The following is a 13,705-nucleotide window of genomic DNA, read 5'->3' on the forward strand; positions in this document are numbered from 1 at the left end:
CTGCCGGTGCAGGAGGAACAAGGCTCCATTTTAAGACTTTTTCCGTCGTTTCATCGGACTCGCCCCGACATTTTTCCTGCCATAAACGCGTTTAGGTGGACTTTTTTTTAGGACGAGTGAATCCTTTCCGGGTCTGTTTCGGTGTTTTTTTTCGTTTTTTAATTTTTTTTTTATGAGCAGTTCCCGGCGGGGGTCGAACCCGCGGGAGGGAGAAAACAAGGAAATACAACTTTTTTTTTTTTATTAAAGGCCTAGCATTCCTTGAAGGAATGCATATCACCCACCGCTGCAATAAGGCAATAATAATTGTTGTTTTACACAGAAAACAAATATCCACCTGTTATCTCACCTGTTTCCACTGAAGACTGTAAAAGTATGTTTGTGACTTAGAAGACTGAATAAATGCAAATGTCAGAAGCTTATAATTGAGCCTTTTTAGTGAGAACATGCAGTTTAATGTTTACCAAATACAACAAAAATCCATTTTAAAGGTGCAGCAGCGAATAAAAGAAAAGACAAACGACAGTACAGCGTGAGATTCTATAAAACATAATGCTGTCGCGTCCAAACAGCATGTTTTTATTGCTCAGTGTTCTGTAAGGGTACAAGAAGTTTCTTACTTTTCGCTTTTTTTTGAATTATTATTATTGTTCGTATGTACAAGTGTAAGTTACAAACTCACAGAGCAGCTAATGTGGAAACTATGAACACATGTTTGAAATAAATACAAAAACAGAAGAAAGAATGAAAAAAACGAAAGGGAACGCGGCGTCTTAATGAAAAGGAAACAAGGTATTTGCTTTGTACTAAATACCATCGAAAGCCAAAAGCGAAGATAGAAAAAAAAAAAAAATCCCACATATAATTTTGATTAAGCCCTGTGGGGTCCACCAAAGAAATTAAAATAAAACATGCAGGTTTGTGGAGGACCGAGTTTACTAAATATTCAACATAGGTACACAATTTTTTAGTTTAATCTCCTCATCAGGTCAGCATAGACACATCTTTTTATATCACAGACTTGGAGAAAAAGAAAACAATTGACAGATTTGGCTTCTTAACTGAGAAAAAAGTATGATTTTTTTGTCTCATCTGGATGTTTTAATGAGTGGATCCAGCCAGAAAAAAAGACAAGAAGCAGAAATGGACTGAATGTGGGAACATAATAAAATGTACACAATAAAAAGAAATAACTCAATAATTATTTGGTACATTGAAGGAAGAGTTGGATTATAAATTGGAGTTGTATGCATGATTTGCACAAAAAAAAAGAGCTTACGCATTTTTATATCTTTGAGACGTTATTAACAGTAAATAAAAAATGCTTTAAGGCTGTACAAAGACCACCTAACTTCACTTGTTTTCGCCTCGTGATTCGAATTAAAAAAAAAAAAAGAAATCTCACATCAACAAATTGTTCCATGTTTGTAAATAAATGCAAACAGTACACATAAAAAAAAAAAGATTTTTCTTTTTAGTCAAAAATATGTTCTAGGAGTAACGATTCCGCTAATAAATAGATTTTCTCTTGGCATACGTCGGTGCATGTTCTGTTGTTTCCTCTGTTTGTTTGTTTTTTTGTGACGTGTTGTTTTGGTTTCTGTGGAGTTCGGCTGCAGTCACAACTCCTGCATCCGAACTCAGGAGGAGTTTCTTGCATCGAAAAAAAAGGTAATTTTGGAAACCTCCGTGCATAATAATGTTGTTGTGTGTGTGTGCTCGAAGTTGTTCAGTGGTGACACAGACCTGCATAGCAGCAAATATTTGCATAACGTTTGCCTTCAAGGAAAATTGTAGGGGAGGGGGGGGTTGAAATTTAGTTTCTTCACATATTAGCATAATGTGTGATTTTAAACTAAACTAAAAACACACACAAAAAAAGACAACTTCACCTGAGAATGCAAAGACATCAACATGCTTGCATTTAAACTAAAAAGAACAAGCAACAATATACAAAATAGCTATATCTTTGTACATATATACTCAAAAATTACAGATCTAGAGATAACTTTTTTTCTAGTCTGAGTATTACTACTGCTGTTGCACACAAAAGAAGCATGAATTAGAATCCAACATGAAGAAAGCACTCCCATCACTGCTCCGTTTGTAAAGTGCTCAGAAGTATCAAGAGAAAGAAAATTTCAACCGATCTGACTGAGAAAAGTCACCCACCTCAAACCCTGGACTTGTGGAGAGCTCACTTATAATCTGACATTAAGTGTGACGGATTAATGACAAGCATGTGCGCCGCTGGAGACGAGTGTTAAAACGTGACAAGGAGTTTGAGATTCTTTCAGCTCTGCAGTCAGATACACACAAAAAAAACAACTAAAAAGAGTGGAGGTGAAGATGAACTACGGTTTGAGTCATGAAATGTGTTTGGTTGATCATTTCTTTGTTGTAACGATGCTTTTTGGCAATAAATCTTAAATCACTGGAAAGCCCGTTCATTTCCCCCAAACGGAGCCACGTTTGTCAGGAGAATGAGCAGCAGAGTTGAGTTTAAAAAAGTTGCCAAATCTTCTTTGTCAAGCATCTTATTCTGCTATTGGCTCATGTTTGATGAGGTTTATTGGATTAGATGATTGAAGTATGAAGAAACAAGACAAATCGGCAAATTAACTATTCATTCATTTACCAAACGGGTGCCTTGGTAGCATGTGGAAGAACCATACACAGCCACAACAGCCTGGCACCTCCTTCCCACACTGCTCACCAGCTTCGTCACACACTGCTGTGGGATGACATCCCATTCTTTAACCAGCGTTTTTCACTGTGGAACAAACAGCACGTCCAAGCTGATCCCTCAGGTGTTCAAAGAGGCTCGGAGTCAGAACTGCAGGTGGGCCACTCCACCCGCTCCCCTCCCAAACTCCGGGAGGTAGTCTCCGATAAACCTGGCTCTGTGAGGGCGATCAATGTCATCTTAGAGGACAGAGTTTGTCCCAGACCAACCAGGCGCCTGACTGTCAGCACCTGGGGCACCAGAAGCTCAAAACGAGTCAATATCAGAAAAAAAAAACAAGACTTGGCAATTTTTCATGAGCACAACCAACATAACTCTGCTGCTCAACCCACAAATGCACTTTTAGGGGAAATAAACAAACTTTCCAATGAGATAAGATTTATTGCATTGTTAAAACAAAGAAATAATCAACGAAACACACATTCCCTTACTTTTTGTGCTGTTTATATATCTTTATACTCAGACATATGAACGTACAAAAGATGAGGCCACACTGCAGCTATTTAAAGAGTGAAACATTTTGTACAGATTCTCAAAAACCAAAACAAAACAAAAAAAAACAAAACCCTACAGTTTCTGACCAACACCTGCATGACTGACGACTCCCTCTTCATGGTCACTTTTTAAATTATATGGTTTCAAAAGTACAAAATGACTGCTGGTGTGAACAACTCAATTGTGAATCACTGCTGTAGAAACTTTTTCTTTTTAAACTGGAGTTAAATCGCCACTTCAAAGATGAACCGTGGCTTTTTAAAATGAAAACTTTTAAATATCAAAACATTACACTGAGGTAGAATGGATTGAAACTGCTCCTAAAACGATGAAGAACACCAACTCTGTAGCCAAGAGGACAGGAAGAGGTCAGGATGGAGCTACCTGCAGGGTCACAGATTCAGTAGCTGGATGTGGATCAGTGAATAAGTTAGCAAGAAGGTCAATCCGTTGTCAAGTGTCTAAGGGGTATTAAAAAGAAGTTTGACGTTTCCTAATTTAACTCAAATAGATTTTTATTTATTTATTTTTGTCTGAATGCAAAACAAAAAACTCACAATAACGATGCAAAAGTGTTCATGAGAACTAAACAAAAACAAAAAAAACAAATGCATAAATGGGACGAGTCTATAGCAGCTGCTCAGGTATTGATAAAAGAAGAGTGTGGTGAGAGGAGAGGACAGGAAGACCGACGGGCTGGACGTTCGGGGCGATCTGACCAGCCTGTTGCAGCGGCGTTGGGAGTTTATCAGAGTCCTAACGTGAACTCGTACAAACAGATTCTTCAGCTCGGCTCTCATTCCACCGCGAAGCCACACGTCTCCTCGATCGCCGTCAGTAGCTTGTCGTATAGTTTTTCGTAGCTCTCGTAGGGGGGGATGTCGATCCGGTTGAAACTGGGGAATTAAAAGTCAGAGCGGTCGCATCAACGAAAGCCAGATGGACAACAGAGACGAATCGTTTCAACTGGAAGCTTTCCAGCGTGTCACGGTAAGAAAGTCACCTCTGTTAAAACTAAACCTATTGCTGCTGCAGCTGTTAAAGCAGACTGAGATCTTTGTGAGGATCAGACGTCAGTAATACAACGATGCTAATTAAAAACACCCCCTACGGTCATTAAAGCCCATCGTGTTTGTTCATGCGGGTGTGTAGGGCTCACCAGGTGTGGGCTTTGGGCAGGTTATTCGCGTTGGCGTCTATCTGATGAATGGTGAAGAGTCTGGGTCCTGCAGCACCTGCCATTAAAACACAAACAGGACTCATCAGGCACCATTAAGAGAATCAACCAAGTCCCGATCCACTCGTTTTCTGTATTCAGATAAAACCTCACTTCATCACAGCAAAGGCTGCTGTTTTTATGGACTTCAGAAACATTCATTAGAATCTGAACAGTAGAAAAAAGGTCTTAAATCATTTTAATATATATTCTGCTTCCAAAGAGGCAGACATTCTTGTAATCTTTTAAACTGGTCTTAATAAACAGTTCTCCAGACTTTGTGACTGTTTTTTAAAATTTTCCTCTAAATACTGGCTGCTTTTCATGTCATTTTCTGTCCTGTCCTGTGTCCCTGACAATTTGTTTTGTTAAGCTACTTAATCCTAACCTGTGACTCGTTCAGATCCTAAAATAAAGGCATGAACTGTAACACAAAACTTATCAAATGAGCTGTTTTTAGGCCCTCTGTTACCAGCAGCCTCTCACAATAGAACAATTGTTTTTCAAATCTATGAAAACAAAACTGTGGCAAACAGATATGGATCAATCGAAAGATGATGCAACTGTGAAATCTTTTGTTTTTCCTTAAAAAAGCATGGCTTTCAGACACTTCATTTGTCCTCTAATTGTCCACTGTCCTGCATAATAGGCTGTAATGGTCAGGTACAAGAACTGGACAGAAAATGACTGAAAAAGCAGCCAAAATAAAAAGAAATAAATCAGCTCCAACATTTAGCTGAACTTACAGCAGGTGGTTAATTTGCTCCACCTAGAAGTCATCTTTAAAACGTTAAATAACAAAAGCAGCGGTGTTTGTAGGTACCCTGTAAAGCCTTAAAGCCTTGCAGCGGGACTCTCGATGAGCCAGTAACAAACTGCAGCAGCCGCGCCCTCCGCTCCTCATCGAAGGACTCCACAGCTTTCCAGAACCATTTCACAATGTTGCTGTCAGGCGTGCAGTGCTTCAGACGGGTGTTGGACTTCCAGTCAGAGATGTCGATCTTCCCCAGACCGCACACTATCAGCTGAAAGGTAAACATTTACATCAACTTTGAGCTGGTTCTTTAGACGATGGAGGAAAGGGGGTGGGGGGACGGGGATTCCTGAAGAGTAAACAAAGATTAGATGATGTCTGTAACTTTGTGTGGTGAGTGTGTTGCTGTTGTACCTCCAACTCCTTCTCATCGAAGGCTTTGAGCAGGTGCTGTGGGATGACCTCGTTGAATCCTTTCTGCAGGGCCAGGAACTGAGCCTCGATGCCATGAAGGAAGCGCCAGTTCACATACAACCTGTGGTAAGATCACAGAGCATAGGCAGCGCTTCACTTAGTCACAGAAGGAATATATCTGACACTAAATGAGCAGAAAAAGAAAACAGGCGCGCTCGTGCGGACTCCGTGTTGCTCTGACATCCGTCTGTACCTGACATACTCCTTCTTGGTCTCCTCTGTCACGGGGATGCTCTTCCCGTTGGGCTTGAGTTCGTGTGGGATTATTTCTCCGTAGGCGTTGTGCTCCACACAGAAGGTGTGATCCAGGACTCCGGTGATGTCATTCTCCCTGAGCAAAGAGAAGAGGCCGAAGGTGGCACGTCATTTAGGGTTCAGTCCACAAAATAAGAACAAAAGACAAAAAGGAAACTAGAAATCATCAGCATCAACGCACCCTGACAGGTTAGGGCGTTTAGATTTTGTTCTGCAGGTTCCTCAGTTATCAGTTTTTTTATTCTTCACAAGGAAAATATCACCGAAACAAATAGGTTTAAAACTTCTGACACTGAAGAGGAGTTTTCTTCTCTCCTGTAAGCAGCTACATGTTTAGGATGGGAGATTTAACTGGTTTCTTTCACTGAACAACTTTCTTTTCATTATTAGTTTATAATCAGTGATATATGTGACTAAACTGGATAAAAATGTTAAAAATGAACTGGGAGGAAATTATACAATTTGACCAGTTCCTTTTCTTTTCTGTACAGCACACTAAGAAGATTTTTTTTTAATTTGTTCTAAAAATAAAGTTTAAATGAATCTGAATTTAAATGGATTTTATCAATTCATATTCACTTGGAGGGACATGATTAACAAGGTATTACTACTTAAAACGTCACAAGAAAAACAGAAACATTTAGCTCCTAAAGGGTTAAGATCATCGAGTTTGCACCATCTGAGGACGCTGGTTGTGTTAATGTGTCCACTTTGTTTGGAAAGTTATTTGAAATCGCAATAAAATAATAATCTAATTCCTGTGAGGAAGTACTATGTAAAGAGTTTTGTGAAGACATTTCTAAAGCTGTTCTACTTCTCTTTGAGGATGTTAAATAAAAGAACTCGAACATCCACATTTCTTTCACTTTGTGTTTCAAAAAGGCATTTATAAAAGCAGCGTGTTGTCTGGGTTAAAAAACAAAACAAACAGGAAAAATAAAAGTCTTACAGAATCCAAACAAGGCTGTTGTGGAGGTCTGGGTCGACGGACTCCATGTCTTCCAGCGTGATTGGTTTTCCAAGCAGCTGCTTGTAGAAGGGCAGCGTGAAGCCTCCGTCGATGTAATGGCCGTGAAACACCGCCATGCCCATGATACGACCCACAAAGTGGAAGTACGACAGATGCTCCTGGAGACAGAAAAGAAGGCAAATCTGGGTTCACATGAAATTCTCATCATTTCGCAAAATAAAAGTCTAAACTGGCAGAATTATCAATTGGCTACGAAGTGGTTCTTACTGGGTTGACCGCAGAGTCTGGGTTGATCTGAAGGGTGTAGATGTCGTCTCTGGAGTATTGGAACAAGCCGTAATACGGGTTCAGCATCTCGTGTGACAGCAGGTATAACCATTCCCTACAACACACACACACACACACACACACACACACAGAGGCATGATTTCAAGTTCAAGCTGTCAGTCAAATCAGACTTTAACAATCCTGACAACAACAAACTACCTGGCTACGCCTCCATAGTCCAGTCCCTCCTCTCCTCTGAATTTGATCATCAGTCTTTTCCAAAGATCTTTGGGGCGCATCTTCATCACTTGTCGGTAAGACTCCTAAGATTCGGCACAGACACCAAACTCATTATTACACAACAACATAAACTGGAATTAGTGCTGCAGGATTCTGTTTAAGTTCAACACTGAAGATGAATGAATCCAAGTGTTCAGCAGAAATATAAACAACAAAAATCAGGTCAGGAAGAAAGCAGGAAACCCCAACTGCTTGTCAATAAACATGATTAGCTTTTAGGAAAAAAAAATCCAAACACCTGAAAAAATTAGTGATTAAAATGATATAAAAATAATTGAAACAGCATTAACACTATCAAAGATTCAATTAAAAAAAAATCTGTTAGCCTGTCAGCTATAAAACTAGAAATGCATAAATACAGACCAAATTATTAAAATGCATGATTTTATATTTAAAAAGCCAACTAAAGGCTAAAGAATAAATACGATTCATGTTATAAATTGTTTCAAAGTAATCTGATCCAGCGGTTTTATCCTGGTTTACCCACAAACAGTCTCCATGTTTTGTAAAAACCTGTCAGTCTCTCATCTCTTCTGAAACCAACGTACGGGTCAAGATTTCCCGCTTCATTAACAATGTTTGAGAGCAAAAACAAGTCGATCTGCTTCAGAGGCTGCGCGCAGGGCAGATGCTGAGACAAAACATACTTTGAATATCTTCTAAATGATACGGAGTCTGGAGATACTGAAGGCACAAGACGAAACCAGGCCGCAGGAAACAAGTTTCAGCTTTTAAAAATAAAAGCATGGCTGCTGAGTGAATTAACAGTTTCATAAATGTCTTTTCTTTGTATCTGAAGAAAAAAAAAGAAAAAAAACCCCCAACATAATCTATTGTAAAAACAGTGATTTAAAAATAAAAACTGACTTCCTTCTGCGAGTACAGCTACACTGTAAAGAGCAAAAACACCATTTATCTCATTAAACGGCACCACTGGTCCCAGCACAGAGCAGGTTGGAAAACCTAACTTCCTCCATCTGTCACGTCAAACCGGGATGAAGTCATGGCTCTCGTAGCCTGTTATGAACTTATGTCTGGTCACGGATACTTGCCACCGCTGTCTTCACTCCTTTCCTCACCCGCTCCGCCCACCTCTCCCCTATTGCTTTAGCTGCTGAAATCACGCACAAAGAATGCCTTTGCCTCGGCTGACCAAGTGATTGGAAGAACAAGAGGCGGCGGCAGAAACAGAGAAACGGCTCTGAGTGCCGGTTCTGCGCAGCCCTGAGCTACATCTGCAGCACGTCGTAAAGAAAGTCTCTTTTATTAAAAAGCGAGGACCCGCGTTTAAACTGCACGCCAGAACAAGATGTTTTGAATAAAAGAGGATTAAAATTCACGCATACTTTACATATATGTGCAAGTAAGCATTCATCTGTTTGCCTTTTATTGTTTAAAGCAGATAAAATAAAGTGTCATAATAACAAATAACAACTACATGTATATTTTATTTATCCTTGCTTCAATCATTTTAAGGTTCAGCTACATGACAGGTAATTTGAGAACATAAAATGTAGACGTATAACTGTATTTTTTATCTGTCTAGGTAAGGATGTGGGTGTTTCGATGGTTTTTACCTCAAAGATCTCCTCCCGGCTGACCTCGATGCGACAGTGACCAGCCTGGGGTTGTTGCTGGGAAAGCTCCTGCCTCAGCACCTTCAGCTTTTGCACCAGGTCTCTCTTGTACTTGGGCACCGTCAGGCACTCTGCCTCTTCGGGTAACTGGGCCGGGGACAGAGCCTGCTGCGGACCCCCAGGACCACCCTGGTCCTTGAGCTGCGGCGGGTGACTGGAGCGGGGGAAAGGTGGGCGACGGAGAGGAGGGAGCGGAACAGATGGAGGGAGATGAATAAGGGATGAAGAGGAAGTTGAGGAACATAAATAAAAAGGAGAGAGTTTTTTTTGTCAGTATGATTCATGACACACTGTAACATAAACATAATTAGTATTTTTTTTCTTCTATTTACCAAGTCTGGTAGATGTAACAGATTTATACAAAGAAGGAAGGAAGTGTTGTGTTAAGAATTCCCAAACCACTTTCTCTTATGTACACTCAAACCACAACTAAGAGAGTTTCGTCAGAAATTCCCTCTCTAACCCTCAGACTCCTCCCGGGTATAAAACACAACAAGCCCGGAGCAACTCTGATCCAGACCTGTGAACAGTTCGGGCCGACGGCCAGATGTTTGATGAATATCACCACCGAGGAACGACTCAAAGGACAAAATGCACTTTAGGGAAGCAGAAAGACCGAAGCGCACTCACAGAGGGACGAACAGAGATGTTGCCTCTGGTGGACGGACCGAAACAGAAAAGTTGAGTTTTCTCTTCAGCAAATGGTTCAAAAACTTTCTTTTTTTTTTTTTTTTTTTAATCTTTACTCCAGCTGTGTCTGTGTCCACTCCATGTCTGAATGTTAAAGGAGGTTACAGTCACCACCTCCCACAACTACACTGATATCATCTCACCACTGGGGGTGACACACTTCTTCATACTTTGAGGTGAAACCAAAATAAAAAAAAGCACCAACATTTTTTGGAAAATTCCAGTTCCTGCTTTTCCCACCAGCATAACATTATAAATATTTTTCTTTTCAGATGACAAATTCTGTTCTGGTAAATGTAGAGTGTAGCAGAAAGTCTTTTGTCTTGACTTTTCGTGATTAAAAAACTTGATTTTATATATAAAACGTTAAACTCCCTCACAACAGTGCTAACATGTTGTGGATTAATGGGTTATGGGGACCATGTTTTATCAGAGTCTACATGGAAGCAGGATGGGAGGACCGGTCAACATGCCCCACAAGAAACTCAACGGTGCTTCATTAGTTCAACGGAAATATGTCCAATGAGTTGATCAGGGCGAAAACAAAAAAAAAGCGAGAGAAGAGAACTTAGTCAACCACTTTTTCTGAGTTACCTTAATTTAATAATCAATACTCTGGACACAATAAAAACATCTGCAAGGGACAGTAGAAGTTAATGGCATCTTTGTTGTGCTTCAAGGACAACTGGATACTGTAAATTTGACAATTTGTAAACTTTTTCATCAGATTTGACTCCATTTAAAGGGGGAAAAAAAAACAACTATTCTGCATCTCCCAGATTTATCATCACTGTTGAAGACATCAGGAAAATGTTTAGATATAATTAATACCGAATAACGAATCTAATTCCAGATCAACTACACAGGTATAGGAGTTAAATCCTCTTCAGTGATTTTATTTTTCATTTTAAATATTTATCAGCAACATTTTTATTACCAATGAAGCCACAGCGATCCTGATAAAATTCAGAAGTTCGTATTAATAGCTGACCTCATCCCCAATCAGTGCTTTGGGGTTTTATTTTGCAGCTGAACACTTCTCAAACAAAATAAGGTCAACTTCAGGGGAAGGGTGTGAACAGGGCCAAAGGCTGTTGCACAAACACTGACCTTTACCCCGTTTAGGACTTCTGCCATTCCGAGCTTCCATTTCTTCAGACAAAATGAGATAAAAATCTGGACAAAGGTGAGCCTTCTAGTTTTGGCCTTTTCCAGCCCACACTGTGGTGTCGGTGGTGAAACGCCTGGGTGGGCCTCGTAAAAACATATTCTTTCCCTTCAGCAGGACAGCAGCCCTGGTTTTCTTTCGAGGAGACGCTGAGCCAGCAGACGATTTCTTTAAAAGAGGCTACTGTCCTCTGCTGGGAGTGGAATATCAAGTCTGCTGTCGGCCAGACAAAAGCAGCAAACCGAGAGGTCTGGATTGATACATGATGGATGTGAGGCCCTCTGAGGCAGCCGCACACAGCCACCCACTCTTGCCAACACTCGTGCGCTTTGGTTCTCCGACTCAGTGGGTTGAAAAGGGCCTATCTATCCATTTGGGCTCTCCAAACTAAATGGATGCAGTGTTTTTGCCCAGTGTATCCCCGTATAATCAACTCTGCTGCTATTTATTTTATTGGCAGGCACCGGGGCTCCAAGCATGTCAAAGAAAGGCTAAAGACTGCAGCCGAGCAGTCTTGAAAACCACTTTAGGGAAGGAGGATGGCAAGAAAAGATGCCTTAGAACAAATGGAATGATTTCCTGTTGGCTAAAAGACTCGAGAACCATATAATAAAGTGTTATTTTAGTGCACTCTTCTTTTTTTTTTGAGGGTACAGTGTGATTAAAATATGCTTGAACAAAGTTTAGTTTCTAAAGAAGACGAGCTCCGATGGTAAATATAGAAAACACAAGCAGGGAAAAAAGGGGAAGGAAAACTTTAAATCTTTCAAAAGAGAAAAGAACAATCCTGCAGTAAGTTCTTTTGAATTCGAATTAAGTGAGACAGTATCACAGTAACGTTCTCCAAGACAGGGAGAACGGAAAACACCAAGAAATTAAGACGCTAATATTTGACAGAACTAAACAAGCTTCTCCTAAACCTGCAGAATCACGACAGCCTCTGAGTATTTGTGCGTTTGCAGTCAGTCGTCTCGGGCAGCGCAGACGCAGAGTAAAGCCGTGCGAAAGCGCGCTCGCATATTTCACACAGCAGCTGGCACAGGTGAGCTGCAGCGACTAAGTTTAGCCGCGGTGAAGCCGCAGCAGCCACCCTAACATTATTCAGCCCAGAGAACCTAAAAGCCCTTTACGAGCCTGCACAGTCACTTTTTTTTTCCTGCTCTCGCTCGGGAGCGCAGGAGAGAATCGGAAAGAAAAGCCAAAAAATGCCAGCGAAGGAATGACCTCCAACATTCCTCCCCAACAGCTAAGCTCCCCACATCTGCCCTCTGAAAAACAACGTAAATTACAGGAAACCCGACGCAGACAGACTGTGGTGAAGAAAAGTGCCTACTGAGTAAAATAGGTTACGTTTGTAGACACAATGAAAGATTAAATAAGTTCAAATGTTTTATTACCGATGATAATCTCAGCTCTGGTTTAATAAGATTGTTTTGGGTTTTTTTTGCACATTTTACAGTGAAGTTTAACACTTCTCAGAAACAAGCATAAATTATACTTTATATGTAGAGCTTTAAAGGGCAGACAGGCAGTTCATGTTGACTTTAGAGTGTTATTTATACAACATATGAATAAAGCAGGAGACCTTTGTTATATTCTCTTTTCCTCGTTCAGCTTTTTCCTCTTTGCTTCACGCTGCCTTTAAATACTCAAACTTATGCCAGATAAATACGTTAAAAGTACAATTTACCGATCTTTTAAAATCACAAGTACGTTCTTAAATATTTATATTGATCTTTCACAGGTTAAATGTAACGCAGATATTCTGTTCCAGACTCAGCACTTCTTAAAACATCAACGCAAATATTGGTGAACGCGTCGGGAAGATTTACAACCTGGTTGGGAAAACACCTACCGATGCCCGCTGAATCTAAATCCAGCTCCAACTAAAAATACTCTCAGCAAACGCTGATGTAATCTCGCAGACACACACTTTCTGCTGGAGCAAAAAGAGGAAGCTCAGTATGTGAGAGACGGTGTGGTAGACCACAGCAATGCAGATGTGTCTGACTGTCTGACAGTCTGAGCCCTTCTTCTGTCAAGGTCAAAACGAAACCGGGCCGTCTCGGTTCTATTTACACCGAGAGGATCAGAGAAGTGAGGTGCAAACTGTGGACTCGAGAGTTAAAACGCATTATCTGTCCTGTGAATCGAACCTTGTAGACAAAACACGTCCGTAAGAGAGAGGGTAAAAATGCAAACGTGGGCGACAGAAATCCTCTGCCGCTTTCGTCAGTGGAGGAATAAAACGAGGTAAAATAAAGCCGTTTTTTGGACTGCTATTTAAAGGGATTAAGACCGAGTGTGTCAAAGGTCAAGCCGAGGATTAAAATTTTTGCACAAACCTGAAATAGCTCCAAAGTGATCAGTCGCTGCTGAATTTGACCAGAGAGGTTTCAGCAGTACGCAGAATAAACAATTAGGGTTTATTTTGTCTTTTTTTTTAAAGTTCAGAAGAAATCACAAACTCTGAAAAAGAAAAATGTTTATCTTAAAAAAACAAAAAACAAAAGGAAAGTTTCTTTGAGGTGGTAAGCATAGAGTTTAATTGAATTGTGACTTTTGTTTTTGTAATCAATAAACACTAATATCAGCTTAAGAGTCATGTTTCTTTTACATTTTAACCATTTTGTTCTGGCTGACTGCACCGTCTTAAAACAAAAATTTTTTATGTTTTCTTATTTAAATCAAAGCGGCTAAAAGTCCTGTTGCTATTGAACATGTTTGAGTCGA

General features: G+C 40.2%; 1 protein-coding gene across 1 annotated transcript in view; it reads right to left on the reverse strand.

Moving 5' to 3' along the window:
* Nucleotides 1-538: 538 nt before the first annotated feature.
* LOC108247228 (E3 ubiquitin-protein ligase SMURF2) overlaps nucleotides 539-13,705 on the reverse strand; it is a 42,504-nt gene continuing 29,337 nt past the window's right edge. The window contains exons 12-20 of the mRNA XM_017435191.3: nucleotides 9,055-9,268; nucleotides 7,397-7,500; nucleotides 7,178-7,292; nucleotides 6,890-7,068; nucleotides 5,879-6,016; nucleotides 5,626-5,746; nucleotides 5,281-5,482; nucleotides 4,401-4,476; nucleotides 539-4,137 (exon numbers count right to left, since the gene is read on the reverse strand). Of these exons, the coding sequence (XP_017290680.1) occupies nucleotides 4,038-4,137; nucleotides 4,401-4,476; nucleotides 5,281-5,482; nucleotides 5,626-5,746; nucleotides 5,879-6,016; nucleotides 6,890-7,068; nucleotides 7,178-7,292; nucleotides 7,397-7,500; nucleotides 9,055-9,268 (1,249 nt within the window). The 3' untranslated portion in view covers nucleotides 539-4,037. The remainder of the gene's footprint in view (nucleotides 4,138-4,400; nucleotides 4,477-5,280; nucleotides 5,483-5,625; nucleotides 5,747-5,878; nucleotides 6,017-6,889; nucleotides 7,069-7,177; nucleotides 7,293-7,396; nucleotides 7,501-9,054; nucleotides 9,269-13,705) is intronic.

Source organism: Kryptolebias marmoratus, linkage group LG3 (genome assembly GCF_001649575.2).
Source record: "Kryptolebias marmoratus isolate JLee-2015 linkage group LG3, ASM164957v2, whole genome shotgun sequence".
In the NCBI taxonomy this organism is placed as follows: domain Eukaryota; kingdom Metazoa; phylum Chordata; class Actinopteri; order Cyprinodontiformes; family Rivulidae; genus Kryptolebias; species Kryptolebias marmoratus.